Consider the following 17,318-nt stretch of genomic DNA (forward strand, 5'->3'; position numbering starts at 1 on the left):
TTCACGAGAATTTTCTATGGAGACATTTATTCTCATTATACAATGGCATGATAAACCAGTTCCTTCTGAAGGAACTTTACTGAAACTAAATCTTGTGGTAGCACAGCTGTGGTCTAGCCTGGGTGCCACTATTAGCAAAGCTGTGAGAACCTGAGAGAGATTTACTAACTGCCAGGACCCACCAAAGATTTAAACTGCTGCAGATGTATCCCTCATTGAGGTAAGGAGAAAACAGTGTGTGTATTTCTGCTCCTACTAAATGGACAAACCTACTCACAAATACACACGGCTCCAGTCCAGTCCACCTCTGCCTCTTTGCACCCTTTTATCAATTCCCTTTCTCTCACGTTAGACTCTACATTACAAAACACTTAATAAGAAGTGCAGGAAGGAGCTGCAGCCCTTTGTGGGTTTTTTGCAACTGCCTTTTGTGGTTTTTTTGCAACTGACATACAGGGCACTAACCATGTTGACAGTGACCTTACCTGCAAAGGAATGTGAGGCTGCTGAGCCTCTGAAGAACCGGTTTATGTCAATGATCCATTAGCACATGCCACACATTTAAAATTCCTAAATTGTCTTGAGTCCTCAAACATTGCCCTAAACTGAAGTCAGAACCTCAGGGGAGATTTTATCCTGGGCATTGGCACAGAAAATACTGATAATGCCTGACGCCAAGTCCTTGTGTCCTAATAACCTTTACTATTTGTAAAGTAGGGTCCTATCTACATTTTGTGTCACACCCCAGCAAAACACACAGAGTGAAGTATTCATTCCCTTTGGCTCAATACTTTACCATTTGCTTTGATTCAGTATTATACCATGAGGGACAGATCCTTGCAGAAAGGAATGTTCTATTGTTTTAAAGGAGACTTAATAAAAGAATTAAAATAAATATTCAAGTAGGCAGTAGAAAGCTATTAATTAAATGAAATTACTTAAAGCAAGGGATTCCAATAGTCTGTACATATATAAAAATAAAATACTTCCAATAATATATAGCTTATAGGCTATAGTCCTCCCATTGCTTCTAAAAATAGTTTTTCTCCTGTTGCTCAGCCTCTTCCTTAAAAAACAAAAAGCAAGTATTTGTGCCCAATCCCCCTTTCTTATTTCTTTCTCAATAGTACTGCTGTCTCCAGTGTAAAGACAAATTGGTAGCTAACAAATCAAGTCACTTATACGTGTTCATGTCAGAAAACTTATGGTATATTTGAGTTTTGTTGGAAATATTATTTACTTCTTTTTGCTAATGGTGAGGCAGTGAACTAAATTCCCTGGGTCAGGGGGAAAGTTGGAAGGGTTGTAGCACTGTGCACTGCAAGAGATTTATGCAAAGTAGCAGTGCCTGAGCTGTTTCCCAGTGTATTTCTCAATAGATAATCTTTTGCACTGTAAATCAGGCAGAAGAGATCATCAAAGAAGTACAAGTCAAATTTTTTCAAGTTTGGATCAATGTATGAAATTATAAGCTAATTCTGTAAAAATCATAAAAATTAACAGGATGGTTTCCTTCACCATTTACTTGCTCCTTCCAGAAATCCACTTGAAAGCAGCTCTGCATTGCTATGATTTCACACTGTCATGAAAAAGCTACTGCGTCTCCAGAATATCAATCCACCACTGGAAGTGAAGAGGCAGATTTATGCTCACCACTTCCCTGACTTTTCACCAGGAGCTGTTTGCAGCCTCACATCAACTCAGCAGTCTGTGAGTTAAGGGCAGACAGACAAACAAAAAGGAATCTCCCTCAAGCTGACAGCAAGAGGACAAGGGCAACTCAAAATGTTTTTCCATTTCAAATCTGCTAAATAACTGCAGGTGTCCCAGCCTGACATGAAGAGCAATGATAATGAGAGCACGTTCCCTCTGAGAGGACTAAGAAACTGGGAACAGCAAGGGAGGAAAGTGAAGATGAAAAAATAGTGTAGAAAGTATGCAGAGTGGGAAATAAATGAAGAAGGAAGGTAGTCCAATAAATTGTTTAAGGAAAGAAGCAGAAGAGACAAATAATAATAATCAGAATTATAATAATATTCCTTGAAATGCAAGGTGTGATTCTGGGCTGATGTTAATCAGCTAAGCTTCATCAATACCAGTTAGCCTGTGCCTGATTACATTAACTCCCAATAGGGCTGACCACAGGCAATGGGGGAAAGCAAAGCTTGATGAACAGAAATTACAAATACAGAGGTGTTTGGTTGAATCTGAAGGTCTGAGTTTAAACATCATTCTCTGAATTTTGACCAGCTTTTGTTTCCCCAGTCCTAAGTGAACACTGCAGCTGTCAGTAATGTGAGCCTCAAAGAGAATCAGGACCCATCTACCCTTGAGCCACATTACACGCACAAACTGAACAATCAACAAATAAAGAAACCTGAATTTTCCACATAATAAAAAAAATAACTGCAGTGGGCAGCAATGTCTACTTTGACATGAGGTTTGAGATGCTTCTTGCAGTAATCCCCACCCCTGATGTGTCTGACACTGCTGGAGACCTAAAAACTTTTCTCCATGTTGCACTTGTCAGCCTAATGGCAACTTAATTATTTTTGGTCTCTAATCTGAGTTGAGCCTGATGCACATAAATAACATTATAAAGAAAAAAAGAAAGCAAAAAGTTTACCAAATGTTTAAAATCTGTCTGTTTGAGAAAATGCTGAGGCTCAGCAGAGCACCTGAGATGGTGGCAGGTTAGCAGTCAGGGCTGACAGCCACGTTCCCACGCCCTCGGCTGTCCTTGGGTGTCTGCTGTAACTCAGAGCTCCCACCACAGACACTAATCTCTCTGTGCTTAGTTCACTCATCTGTCAAATGGGCGTAATTTTTTTCCAGCTCATAGTACCACTGTGAAGCTTCATAAAATTCAAGCTGCATCAAAGGACAAAAAGACAGATACAAATGCTCACACTCGAGGGCAATATTTTCGTACAGCCCCAGCTCGGTTAAACTTTTGGGACACAATGTGAGCTTGTTTGAATAAAAACAGAACAGGGGAAATGAAGCAGGTGGAGGTACGCCCTCTTAACTTACATATCCTCTTAAAAGGCTGTGAAAAAGCTTTGGATGAGTGGGTCAACAAAAGGTTTCGAATGACTCAGGCACAATGACCAAGAGGAAGAAGGAAACTCTATCTGACGCCTGTTGTGCCACTGTTGTGCAACATCATCTTCCAAGCTCACAGTCACAAAGTTGCAGCCAGGAAAACTATGGGAGGCAACCTTGCTCTTCTGACCAGATTATCTCTCTCCATTAGACTCTGTAGATCATTACATGATTTTGGCTATTGCCTTACTGGAGGCTACCACTGTCAGCAAGGGTTAGTTTTCCAAAAAGACAGCCATCATATGACACCATGAAAATGAGTATTACAACCTTATGCTCTGGAGGCACATACTGCATCAAGACTTTGAAAACAAATGTTGCATCAGAAAAGATAAAAAGAAACATTGATCAACCTAACACCACATGAGATGCATGCAGTCGACATTAATCATCTGAATAAGTCACATCGAAGTCTGAAGTGGCTTTTTACAACAGTAACTTAGATCTCTTTCCACAAAAACATATCCTATCTTGATAGCAAGGAGCTGAAAAAAAATGCCATTGGTGCCCACAGCTGTTTAATGTACCCAAGTTTGACCCAGACATTTAAATATTTTCATAACACAAGAGCAATAAAAAACCCCATGCATAATCTTTTAGTTGTGCAATCTGTGTGTACTTTGACCGAAGGTTTTCGTACTGCAAGCAGTAGGTGGCATGCTTAATAAATAAATATTAATCTCATGAAAATGTTCTCATGGTGTTTTACCGCTGTTTTAAAATTCAGATGGAAAACAATCTACCAATGGATAAACAGAGAATATTGAAAGCTCAGGTTGTTTAGATAAAACTGAAATGAGTAAAGAAATCACAGTACAACTCTAGGGTGAATCCAAAAATTCAGGACTGAGTCCTGGTCTATCGTGGAAACAGGATAATAGAAACATAACTCTAATCCCAAATTCCTGAACTGAATATGTAATTCTTCATTTCATAGGGAAAAAAATATCAGCATTGCACTTGTCAAATATGCAAATGAATGACTACATTCTTTCCAAGTAAACTATGTCTTGTGTTTCTGTTTGGGAAGACAAGGTAGACAGCACTCTTCTCTTGTAGCACAGCTCTCTACCAGTCAAAACTTGCTCCTTGCTCCAAGTTAGCTCATGCCAGAGGGGAGTGAAGAGATCCCTTTGGCTGGACCTAACAAAATCAGCAAGTTTTGCTAAGTGTTTTGGTAGTCTTCATTTTGAAAAGCAATGGCAAAACAGGAGATGGTTATCACTTGAAAAGTGGGTGGAGTGCCATGAGAGCAATGTCTGTCCCTGGGATTTTTGTTTGTTACATAGCCAAGCAAGGGAGAAAAGCAGCGTATTAACTGTGGGCATGGACCAGCCCCTGTGAGCTCAGCACTTCTGTCTGGGAGAGCAAAGGAAACACTACATTTAGTTCACGTTAATGTGAAAAAATTACAGAGCTGCCTATACCCTCCTGTGCCATGGCGACATGATGATAGCCGCTGGGGTTCTCGGAGCTTTATATTTCTGTTATTCTTCACTTACATTCAGGAACTGATTTATTACTAAGGCTATCGAGGAGGAAGAGAGGAAAAGCTAAACATTTTGTGTGCTCTGCATCTGGCAAGACATAAAACACTCTGATTTCAAGCATGAGACAGGTCACTGACAGTGACAGACATAGCTGGCAACATCGCAGTTCAGCAGCAGTAACTCATCATCTGAGCTGAGTGTAATTGTCACCAGGTGTCAAGTCCCATTGTCTCTGTTTGTGGGGCTCCGGGCTCCCAAGAAAATTATCACATGAAATTCTCCTATACAATGTGGTTTTTGCATTTGCTGGGATGAACCGACACCAAAGCAAATCCCCTCTGCATTCCTTTTGACACTTAATATCTCTATCAAATCCTCCTGAGTCTCACAGAAAGCAGAGTATAAAGAAAACAAGTTTCTCCTCTCAGTGGCTGCAACTTGATCACTTTTATTTGAAAGGGCTGAGAAATGCAGTAACTTACATTGCATCAATTTCTTTTGAGGAAGACCTTGGAAGCTATTCATGTCCTGTGCCCTACTCAGGAAGAAAAATGTGTCCCCTCCAACTAACTAGCAAACAGAAAATGATCCTTGTCTCCAGTGTAATGAAGAAGATAAAGTAATGAATATAAAGTATCAAGAGTTTCAATTATTTACTTATCTGATCCATAACGGGTCTTGTGCTGATACAAAGAAGAGGATTAACATAATGTAAGAACAAGCTGAAGTATATTGATGGGTTTTTTTAACGTCTCACAAGTGTCTCTATGAGACCACACTGATCACCTAAAAACAGTCAGATGGTCATCAAAGTATAAAATGAAATTACCTACATTTATCTCTTGCAGAATTATTAAAATGCTAACAATTAATATTGTGATTTCATGCACATTTCAACTTTTGAATACATTTCCAGTTTTAACTATCACTGCTGTATTAACAATCCTATGCGAGTTGGAAACTTATGTCTTGATCTTTTCCACTAATGTTTAGTAGAATGTTTCCCCAAATAACATTAGATGTTTATAGAGCATTTTAAGACATCACCACTATACATTTAAAAAAAATAATAAAATGTGAAGGGAAAGAATCCCTTCCATCAACCTGCTGGCTGAATATATCTCTACTCATACATCACAGTATGCAGTTGGCTCCCTTGGCACACAGGCACCCTGCTGATTTTGATAGCTGGGGAGGTTTTTCTAAGAAGATTGTAGAAACTTCCTGTTAGTCCTGTCCTTGAGGGGACATTCGTGAGAGATTTTTTAGCACCCACTTCCTAAATCTATTATAACAAGATGGTTATTCCCAGCCTCATGCGAGTTTGTTGGCAGGAATGGTTATTCTACAAACAGAAAACAACCAGGATCCCAATAATATGTGAACCATAAAAGGAATACAAGCCACCTCTGTAATCATTTTCTGATGTTCAGACATGTATTTGTTCTCCAGGAATTCTTTTCCTTTGTTCTACTTGAAACCATCTGTAGTAAAAAAGATTAGCCTTTGTGCCTATCAACCTACAATGCCCTGTTAAGCCACTGGGAGTTTCAGATGTGAATGAGTCCTAGGATCTAGCAAGAGTACCACTCTGCTTGTCTGCTCCAATCAAAAGTGTGATTCATATCTAAATATTTCAAAAAATCAAAATTGATCAGTACGAGAATCACTTGACCCTGCAGACTTCAGAAGCATAACACCAGCTTCAAATTTGATGCAACTAGAAACAAAACGTAGGTTATATTAGACAGAAATTGTTTTAGAAAACTTGGATCAAATTCTCTGTGTCCACTTCAGCTAGGACTGTGATCATTTGTTTCCTTTTCTCTGCCAAGAGTATTACTACTCTTTTTTTGGCTGAGTTGCTGTTTCTGCCTTTGCAATATCCTGATCAGATCATGCTTTTCTTCAGAAGTAGTTTACATAGCATATATTAAATAATAATGATGAGAGTATACAAAAATTAGAAAGCTAGATTTGGGTATCAAATTCTTATCTTCATGTTGCAGACAAACCATATTCAAGAGAACTATTATTAGTTAGGACCAATAACACATACACTAGTGTTGATTTCTGTCTCAAATAAAATTAATATCAATACATTGTATTTCTTGCACATAACTGATGTCTATAGTAAATACAAAAATGCACAGAAAGTAAAATGAACCTAATTTATGGATTTCTATAGACATTTTTGTACACAGCAAATGTTTCAACAAGTATTTCTGAAAGCTCTAAGTTGTACAAATCAGAGTTGATTGTAAATTTTATTGCAGTGGAGGAAAATGAATGCTGCTAATTTTGTCTTACCTGTTCCAAGAAACAAGACATGGTATCTTCCATCAGCAGCATTCACTCGATCCACAGCAATCTTTGTATACTTGTAGTCGGCTCCTATCCGGATGATTAACGGCCTCTTGTGTATTGGGTAAATGGGATTAAACATCAAAGGGTGATTCCTAATGAAGGTCACAACATCGTCTGGAAACTCTTTTGTTGTCCGTATATTAGGTGTGAAGGCTCCTCCCGGGCACTGTAAGAAACGTGCACAGTAATGCTTAACAATACTATCTTTCAGAGAGTATTCATCTCCAAGTCATTTGCAAATATTGACAGATAAATTGACAAAGGAAGTTCCTGAAAGAGCACTGCAGACTGACCAAAACTTGTTATGTTCCAGTAATGGGAATGAAGTGTTGAATAGCTACGCTTTGAACTCCCATCAATGCTGATAAAACAAACACAAATGTATTTTTGCACTTTCAGGACACAGCTTGATGACTAAGGTCTTTAATCCTGAACATATTTTTTACATACTTTATGCTTCCAAACTGCCTGCTGAAAAAAAAAAATTGAAAAAATCCAAGAGATCGGTATGGGAAGATATCAAACTTTTGCATCCGGTTTGTTTCAGAATTAGTACAAAGACAAAAGACAAAATCTGACACTCAGTTGTAATTTGGAGATGATGAAAGGGCCTGTGACTCATCTTCATTTGAAAAAGCAATAATATGGAGTTGATGAGGGGGTCCTGTAACAACTCATTTATCTCTCAGAAGATTGTTTATACTTTCCCCTCTGCCTGAGAGATAACTGAGGTCCATGAATACTCTGGATGCTTCTTTAAGTATAATGAAGAACCATCAAAATAATTAGCCCCAAGGCATTCTGGACCTCTAAAGAAAATAAAAAGCATCTTAGAAAACTCAACTATTTATTGAGAGTGAAACTAAAAGAAGATTGGGAAGAAAACAGGGCTATGCCAGTAACTGTTACAATGTTATGGATATACTTATGTTAATTTACATTATTCTTTTTCAGCTACCATTACTTCACTTCCTATTGCTGCCCCTGGGCTTTCATTTTCCCCCTTACCATATTTCTGAGCCGTGAAATTCTCCTCAGAGTATTGGAGCTATTCAGAAGTGTTTCAATGCAATATTTTTCCAATTGGAAAATGCTGATTTGTTCAATAAAAAGCACTTGACGGAAACTGCTTTATTTTGACGAGGACCATTCTTACATCTAAGATGGAATTTCTGGTCAAAACCACAGACACAAAATAGCCAGTAGCTTAGGGAAAGATTTACCTCACCTGACTTCTACTGCCTTAAGTCAGACATTTATTCTTAGGTTTCCTCTGAAGTCAGTAATTCAGACTAAATGCCCTGCTTTTAGATGGCTAAAATTACATAAAATGGATCATATTCTGAGAGACTTGGAAACTCTCTGGGGATATATGAATCATGTGTCCAACCTACCTGATGAGATGAAATGTTGGAGTTTGGGTCTTCACCTCCCAGGGGATTCCTCTAACCACAGGCAGGAGTGCCTGTTCTACCCTCGCTGCTAAAAGCTAATAAACTATTTATTGGGCATACCAGGAACCAAGTAGAGAGGAGACTTCAGCCTAAACCCAGGCTTCAGGATCATCTTCTGACTCAATTAGGATTGAATTATTCATACAAAGTAGAACAGCTCTGGTAGGAGTTCTTTAAAAGAAATTGCTCTGGCATTAGTTACCTCCAGGAAGAAGAACCAGAACTCAGCTCAGATATTGGTTGCTTTTCTCATTTGACATCCTTGACAACTGATTTTTCTGGGCCCTTATTTATCCTAAGGGCTTTTTTTTGGTTTTCATTAGAACTGATACTACATGCTAACCCTCTAAGATTGTTCACAAAACTGAATTCTTATTATCTTGCTTGCTCTACTCTTCCCCTTCCTGGCATATCCATCCACAGTTTTCCAGAAAATTTATGGGACTATCTGTTAAGATTAGCAACAAATGCTGAAAAAAAGAACTGTGTTCATCATTAGCAAGATTATTCTATTTGGTAGTGCTCTGCCAGACCCCAGTTCCTCTCAAGAGGGATTCTGTTTCATAAGCACTTCAAATTAAACTTTCCTGTCTCACATAGCTCAGTTAAAAGACTTTCTATGATACTTTAAATCCTTCCATTCTTGACTTGGTGATCATAAGACTGTGACTTCCTGCAAAAATGTCTGTGTTATGGTTCACCCCAGTATGACCCTAAAAATTTACATTATATTGGTGTTCTGAGCAAAGCCTTAACAAACATCTTTAATCAATTAATTCTTTTGCTATCCCCTGTATAAAACAATGACAAACAAAAAATGTTACTATAGAACCCTATGAGCTATCCCTTTCCTGGAGGGATTGAATGTGTATCCTTCACACCTCATTCAAGGACTTGGCTACACAATCTTTCGTTCACAGTTGATCACCATGCAGTTAGATTGCAGAGAAACCCAGAATTCTTTAATTTACAGCATATTCCCCCAACATGCTGTAGGTACAAAAACTATTTCTGTAAACTCTGAAAAATGGAAACTATCCTCAAACATCACTGAATTTAGTAGCAAGCTGCCAATTATGTATTTTTTTTCCATAAGTAAGTTTTGCTTGTGGAGAAACAAGAAACCATTGGTATTTAGTGAAGGCCAGCCAAACACTGCAGAGCTGATCATGGCCAAAAGAACCTATTACTTTATTTAATCCTACTGAAACTACACCAAAGCCTTTCCACTGTTGATCCAAGGTACTGCAATATGATGAACGTTTGTTTCTGTCCAGAGGTTTAGTATGAATATCTCTTCAGGAGGATTTTCCATGTCATATAAAAAGGCATCCCTGCTTAGTCCAGCATCCCAGAAGTTGAGAGAAAAGTACATTCCAGAGGAAAGAGGATCATACCCCATAGTCTGCTAATCAAAGTTAACTCTCTGAGCTCAAATTCTGGGCAGCAAAAAATCCCCATATCCTGACTTTCACAGATGCTTTGACATAAGTGAAAAGTGGAACTTTTGGGCAGTGAAATAAAATCAAAACCAAACAAATTCCATCTTATAAAGTATGCCTTTAAGATATATGTTGTGACTGAATTGTGAGGTAGCACAGAAAAGCCAGTGATCAGGAAACTAGCACTGATCATCTAAAGGAATCTCTTTTGACTTGTTTTTTTTGTGTGAGCTGTGATCTAAGAATTTATCTTCAAATTCAGAGCTCTTCAGCACATCTCAAAAATTTAGACAATTTCTGTCACCATATTAAATCCAAATCTAATTTTTTTAGCCCTTTCCATTGTGCTGCCCAATTTCTTCAGGCCCATCTGGAATACCACATAAGCCTCCATGAGGTGAACCAAGAATAACATGGCAGTGGTTGAAGAAACACATACAAACACAATACTCTGAAGCAGCAAGAAACCTTGAAATGTGACTAATGACAAGAGAATGAAACTTCCGGTTTAAATGGATCAATTTTTTTTTTGGTAAAGTTTAAGTTTAAAGCCGCAGTGGACTCATGAGATTAGAGCCGTATGTATCAATTGCAAAGAAAGACTAATGCTGGCATTAGACCTTAGTGGAATGTCAAGTATTGATTAGGTAATTCTAGAGATCTGGGAACCTAACTCTTATAGCCCGTAATAATCACACAAAAATGTCATGAAGAATTGTGTAAATAAGGAGAGTTCTTCCATGTATCTGAGGTATTCTATGTACGAGAGAGAAAGAGAGAAAAAGAACAAGATCTTGCAGCTTGAAGACAAATCAGAATAAAATAGTGATATGGTTGAAGGTTCTTGCAGGGACTGGCAAAATTAAAACAAAATTTCATTTCCTGTGATAAATGGAAAAGCAACAAAAATTTCATCTAAAAGAAATATAACTACATTGTTGAGAAACAATTTATTATTCTCTGCATACTTATTTCCTTCTGATACTTAAGAAATTTTAAGACTTCATAGGAGTCAACACGCATCCACACTACTATACTTCATTTAGCAAATATGGATTTAGGGAAGATTCTAGAGGAAGTTCATACACTCTTCATTAAGGCTGGAAATATTAGATATCATATTTCTGCTAAATCTAAATTAAGAATAGTGGAAAAAGTAAGTAAACAAATAAATAAAGAAGTGCATTAACAGCAATTTTTATGTACCATAAAATTGAAAAGCAAGAAAAAATAATAGTTTTGTTTCAAATATTTCATGAGATATTTTTGCACAACTTGGAAACAGAGCTAGTTCTAATGGTGTACAGAATTTATTGGAAGATTATTACTACCCCTAACACAGTGAAAGAAAGTCCTGAAAAATTTTCAAGGCCTACAAAAAGCATTCTTAACAAGGAAGGCTACTGTGAACTGATTGGCATGAAAACACATCTATTTCTAGGACCCTCTTCTAAGATTCAGTACCTGACAGGGTACTAGGCCTAACCAAATGACAAGTTCCAGAAACCTTATTCTCCTCTAAATCTCCTACTGTGCCTCCTAAGCATCTGAGTAGAGCTGCAAAACTTTAGAGAACTATGGAAAATTCATACAGACTGAAGACAGACTTACAGACATTTGGATCTAGACTGTAGAACACACTCACAATGCTGTCTTTGTACGCTTATTTATTTAGCTACATTTTGCTCAAATATACCCACAAAATGGAAGTGAATATGTAAACAAGATGATTGTCATGTAAAGAAATAATTCTTTCAACAGAAAGACTGATTAACATTTTACATGACTTCTAATTCTTTCTAGAGGATTTCCAGATACTACATGATTTGTATGACAACTGAGAAGCAAATAAAAGAGTTTTGAACTGTCACAGTCACATACAGTCCTTCCTCCTGGAATAAATAGTATTTATTTATGTATTAAACAAAGACAAGCAATTGGCAAGCCTGCATAAACATCTTTGTACTTACGGTGCCAGGTCGCGGGTACGGAATTCTGCCCTGATATGGAATCAGCTGGTGGTTTGGGCCCTCCTTGTGTGCAAATGGCCCATTGAACACAGTCTGGATGTCAGACAGATGATACACACACACGGCTGAGCCTTTAAATATGGAGCTGGAAGACAGCAGGAAAAAGTTAGCACTGCAATCTACCAACTTTTTTAAAGCTTTCCCATCATTTTGCATGGTCCAGTGATGAAAGATACCTCTAAAATAATATATTTGATACAATTTAATCCTTCTATAGCATGGATTTAATACATTTAAAATCAACTAATCTAGATGCTCAATATGCACCACTACTTCTTAAGACTTAGCACCTTTTTGAACAGTGAACTGAAAAAAGAGGAAGGAAGGCACTGCCTTAGTGGTGCAATAAGAGCACTTCTTAATGCTGAATATAAAAAAAATATAATCTGGCTCCAGTTAAATCAATGGCAAAAATATTGCTGACTTTAGTGAGACAAGAGTTTTATAAACTTTGTACTGCCAAGCTCAGCACAGGTTTCCAGAACTCCCTACCAGTATATTAACCACAAGATCTCCACAAGCCTCCTAAAATACAAGGCTAAAATATTAATCAAAATATCCAGAGCAATTACAATTGGTTGGATAATTACAATCAGTTGCTAGCTTTTCTAAGCAAAGTTGGGACATACTGTGGCTGTAAAGGAATTACTCCTATACAGTCCACAAGTCCACCCACAAAACTGCTCTTACAAAGACCCAAGTTTGATGCTTCCTGAGGAGAACCCAGGGAGTCCCCTAAGAAAAGGGCATGTTTTTCCCACTGCTCTGGGCTTAGCCATGGGTTAAGTTAGCACAAGCCCTGAATGGTCTCCATCACCCCATGATAATGAAGGGCATTAGGGGAATAATTTCCAGACTGATGCTGGGACCGACTACATTTTTGTTCTCACTGCATGCAAGGTTTGTGATATTTATCTTTAAAAAGTGGAAACTCCAGACAGTCCAAAATCTGCCTGATGTTAACTGTAGGATGAAGATAATCCAAGTAATTATTTTCAACTTTTTCAACAAGAAGAAAAAAACGCTCCAGAAAAAAACATGAAAACATTACACAGTGTCTAAACAAGGAAAGTGAAATCCACATTGCTCTCAGTTGGATTAGTAGAAGGAACCTTTTAGATGGATTATGGTACTTGTGGAAATTTTAGTATGTATTAATAGATTTTGAGAAATTTATTTAGTCTTTCCAGATGTTTTATGTTAGCTTTACAGTGAATTATGACAGTAAAATAATTTGTTTCAATATTACTTGGTTTCCTTCTGTATGATCTAGACAAAAATACTACTAGTTATTAGGTTTCTGTGATGTTTCTATCTTGCTACTGTTATGAGTTGGAAGTCTACAGAGGTGATGATACAGAAACTGTTAAGCAGTAAAAATCCTTATGGCTGCTGCATTTAACTAGGTAATACATTCTACAGTTGAACAAAAAGAAAGCAAGCAGAAACCATGTGGTTCACGGGAACAGAAATGCATGAGTGTAAAAACTTCAACAGAGAGAGAAAATAGTTTGAGAGCCAGGAAAAAATGAAGTTTCCTCTTTGTTGTCACCTTATATGGTCCTGTGATTCAAACCTCATTTCCACTGCAGAAATACCAGAAAATTTGGGTAGAAGTGTTTCCAGTTCAGTCATGTTGCATCCACAACCTAATCATAAGTGTGGTTTTACGGCTAAACATAACCTCATCATTTTCTCTTTTTGTGAAGTAGGAATCATAAATTGCAGACAGAACCAAATGTTTACTAGTTATGTGATGGGTTTTTTTCCAATTAAATATCATAAAATCATATTCTCCTGTGTCATTTACATATTTAAGAAAGCAGATCCCTGGATGCTCATGAAAAAAATTCTATTGGGGGAAAAAAAGTAATGAAAGGATTTTTTTTACTAGAAATTGCCATTAAAGAACTTATTGGTAGCAAGTTACGTAATTTGCTAATTTGATCAAATAAATAAAATAAAAATTAAAAAAAAGCAGAAAACCTCTTTGAAAGTAAGAAGTATAGGATAACACATCAGAAATCAGTAAGCAGTAACTATTTCTACTCTATACAAACACTATGTGTTGAGGGCAAGAGGGAAAATGAAAAAAAAATGGCAGAATCTGTGGTTCCACCTGTCAGTCTATCTTTGTGGAGAGTTTCAGCACAGTAAGCCATATCTAGCACTTCCACCACCCTAGGGAGCTCACTAAATGCTTTCTAAACTGGACAGTAAGTGAATACTGACTGGTAACAGGGAGCTTAGGGCTACAAGCAGGTGATCAAATGCCATAACTTGTCCTTTTGTAGCCAACTGAAGCTGATATGGATTATTTGCCATCTGTATGATCATCTGCCAGCTGAGAGCCTGGAAATGATTTGTATGAATTCATGTAAGAATTCTTGGTTTGATCTTTCCCGGTGCTGGATGTTCTTCAGGAGGTGTTAAGTGCTCTCAGATGCCACATAAGTTCACTGTGTTGAAGTCATTTAGCTTTCTGCTGCTGAGCAGTAACAAGTGGCCCTCCATGGAAATGTTTTCCCAGTGCCAGCTGACAGTATGTCAGGAAGCAGTTTGTTCCAAGAAGCATAGCTCTAACATGGATACCAACAGTAATGGTACTGAGACTCTTACTCCTGCATACAAACAATAGCTGCAGTAGACATACAAAATTGCACAGCACAGCCTGGTCCACAAAAATCAACTTGAGTTTTCATACAGAAAATCAGGCAGTTCAGAAACGTAATTTTTTTCAAACCTCCCTGTTTACCTTGATGTTGTAAAAATTCCATACACAAGCGTTGTTCTGGGGTTATCTGTCTCTAAAAGAAACACATCCTCTGAAAGAAAGAAAAGGAAAAAGGAAAATGCTTTGAATACTAATAAAACTCTTTATTTTCTAGTTTAACTTATTACTTTATTCCTGCTAAAGTCAATGGCAATTTTGTCTCAGACTTGAACAGCAAAAAGCAGACTTACCATATCAACAGACCATATATGCATAAATCTAGCATTTGAACATTCAGAAACAGATCTGGAAATTAACTCCACACCATCTAGCTTTATGGAGATAGAAGGCAAAGATTTTCAAATACGTTCAGGATCCATGTCACACATTTCTCTCAGCTGGATCTTGTTTCAGCAGGTTGTTTAACAGTAGGCAAACACTGAAGTTGCAGTAAGTTAAAGACAAAGACTTCCCATAGATGAATGTAACCAAAACCAGGGAAATTAGGTGTTTTATCATCCAGGACGTACTCTAGTGCCCTCACAAGATCATTCTCAACATGACATGAATGACACACAGCTTAGCAGTGAAGACATTGAGAGATGTAAACCTCCCAGCTCCTTTGTGTTGGGATTTATTAACTGCACTGTGCAAAACTGTACCTACTCACTGAACTGAATTTGCCCACTGTTACCTCTGATCTATTGATTCTTTTTTTTACACTTCAGTGAAAACTACTTTAATTTCTGACAGTTTCTCCTTCCAAATGTTTTTAATAACTATAATCATGCTACCTCTTAATTTACAACACAAAAATGACTGAACTGTTTGAGCTTTTTATCACAGAATATGTTCTTTAGTTTCCCATAAATTTATGTGGCTCCTTCACTTAACCCTCTGAATTTTTTAAATATTCTTTTCAATATGTCAAAAGCAAAAGACTTCACCATGCAGAACTGGAAGTGTTACACTCTCCTGCATTATACATGAACACAGAAGCATGTGTTTGCTCTCTCCCATTTTTCCGAATTTCCAGCTGTGACTGTATTCTTCCTCTTTGCTAGGGAATTGTGCTAGGAGCCCACGCTGAGAACATTGTATCCTATTCGCTATGGTCCTACATTTTGTCACACAAAAAACCCTAAAAGCAGTTATCCTACTGCATTATGGAGAGGAGGGGGTTGGTAAATCACAGTTCTGAAAGGCAAGTTGCTGTGGCAGTGCTGAGGCACTGTGCACTTGAGAAAATCAGTCCTCCAAGCACCTTGCACATTCTGAGTTAGAGCAAGTTAGGATCTGCTCCTAGGCCCAGGTTCCACTGAAACCTTGAACAAGTACAGCAAAGAGTTGTAAATATATAAACTCAAAAAGACTCCGAACTCAATTTACTATTATGAGAATCAGGAATAACAACTGAGAAAAGAGTGAGAGGATACAGTGGAGAGAAGAACGGAACCAGATGCAGACCCAGTGCAGGGCCTATTAGCCATTTACATTATTTATATTTCTACTAATGCACATAACAAATCTTACAATACTTGAATTTATAACTATGATTCAGCACACTTCAGCTGCACACTTCAGTGGACATCACAGAATTTGAAACCTTCTGATAATGTTATTTGGTAATTAGGTATCAAGATATGCATCTATTAATTCCTTAATGAAAGGAACCCTCTTGTGATTGCTGTATAGATTATGCACTGAATATTTACAGTGTTTCACATGTTGAAACAAAAATCTATGTGACTGAATGATTCCTGAGAAATTATATCTATTCATAGTATTACTGCTGATGCCAGTAACGGGAATTATTAGTATTATCTTGAACTACCAAATTGAGGCCTCTACCCTGTGATCAAAAAATAGAAAAACTGTATTGTGGAAAAGCTGTGTGTTAAACAGCAGTATAAGAAACAGTTTCAAACAGATTTTAAAAAATCTCTATAGTAAGCCTAACTGGTAGTAAAATAGTAACAGACTAACTTAGATGTTCCCTTCCAAATATTAATTCATTATATGTATAATTCCTTTACAAAGTCAAGATTAATTGCCTTTATTTCAAAGGTAATGACACTTACGCAGAGAGACTTATGAAGAATTTTTTAATTTCCTGTCATAAAACCACAAAGGGAACTTGCACCATGGATTTCTAGAGCCAAAACTTCACTGTAAACAACTTGACTAAAAAACTGTATGAACATCAATAATTAAATATGCACAGAGTGTAACATTTAGATAAAACTTTTAAGGGATTTTTTTGTGATACCTAATTCATCAAAGTATGTTTCTGTTCCATCTTCATCCATCACTGAGCACACAAGTCTTGCTTTCAAGAATGTTGTCCACTTGTTCACAAGACTCCGCTGACCACCTGTGTCATTCTGGAAAGGAATATTATTTTCAGAAAAAAAAAGTACAACACAACTAACATTTTACTAGTCTTTTCCATTTTTTTCTCAAGTTCAATCACCATTCAGATAATTATCTGGTAAATTTAATATAAAAATAGATAGACCTAAACCAAATCCCCTTATCTAAATGCTCCATATGCAGAAAAAAAACAAGAACTAGTTTTCTGAGCAGGTTAGCAGGCTTGGAGAGTTAGGCAGTAGATTTAGTGCATTTAGTAGAATGTGTTTGTATGATTGGAAAGGACTGTGGAGGTTTGTATCACTCACTGACACCCAGTGTAAAGTCCACTATCTCCAAAAGGT

General features: G+C 37.3%; 1 protein-coding gene across 3 annotated transcripts in view; it reads right to left on the reverse strand.

The window, feature by feature from the left end:
• Nucleotides 1-17,318, reverse strand: part of SEMA3C (semaphorin 3C) — a 112,175-nt gene that overhangs the window by 14,234 nt on the left and 80,623 nt on the right. For all 3 annotated transcript variants that reach the window (XM_027729994.2, XM_027729993.2, XM_027729992.2), the window contains 4 exons: nucleotides 16,871-16,985; nucleotides 14,644-14,713; nucleotides 11,829-11,973; nucleotides 6,906-7,128 (listed from right to left, as the gene is read on the reverse strand). In XM_027729994.2, coding sequence (XP_027585795.1) covers nucleotides 6,906-7,128; nucleotides 11,829-11,973; nucleotides 14,644-14,713; nucleotides 16,871-16,985 — 553 coding nt within the window. The remainder of the gene's footprint in view (nucleotides 1-6,905; nucleotides 7,129-11,828; nucleotides 11,974-14,643; nucleotides 14,714-16,870; nucleotides 16,986-17,318) is intronic.

Source organism: Pipra filicauda, unplaced genomic scaffold (assembly GCF_003945595.2).
Source record: "Pipra filicauda isolate LSUMZ 115617 unplaced genomic scaffold, ASM394559v2 scaffold101_size5749837_pilon, whole genome shotgun sequence".
NCBI classification, from domain to species: Eukaryota; Metazoa; Chordata; class Aves; order Passeriformes; family Pipridae; genus Pipra; species Pipra filicauda.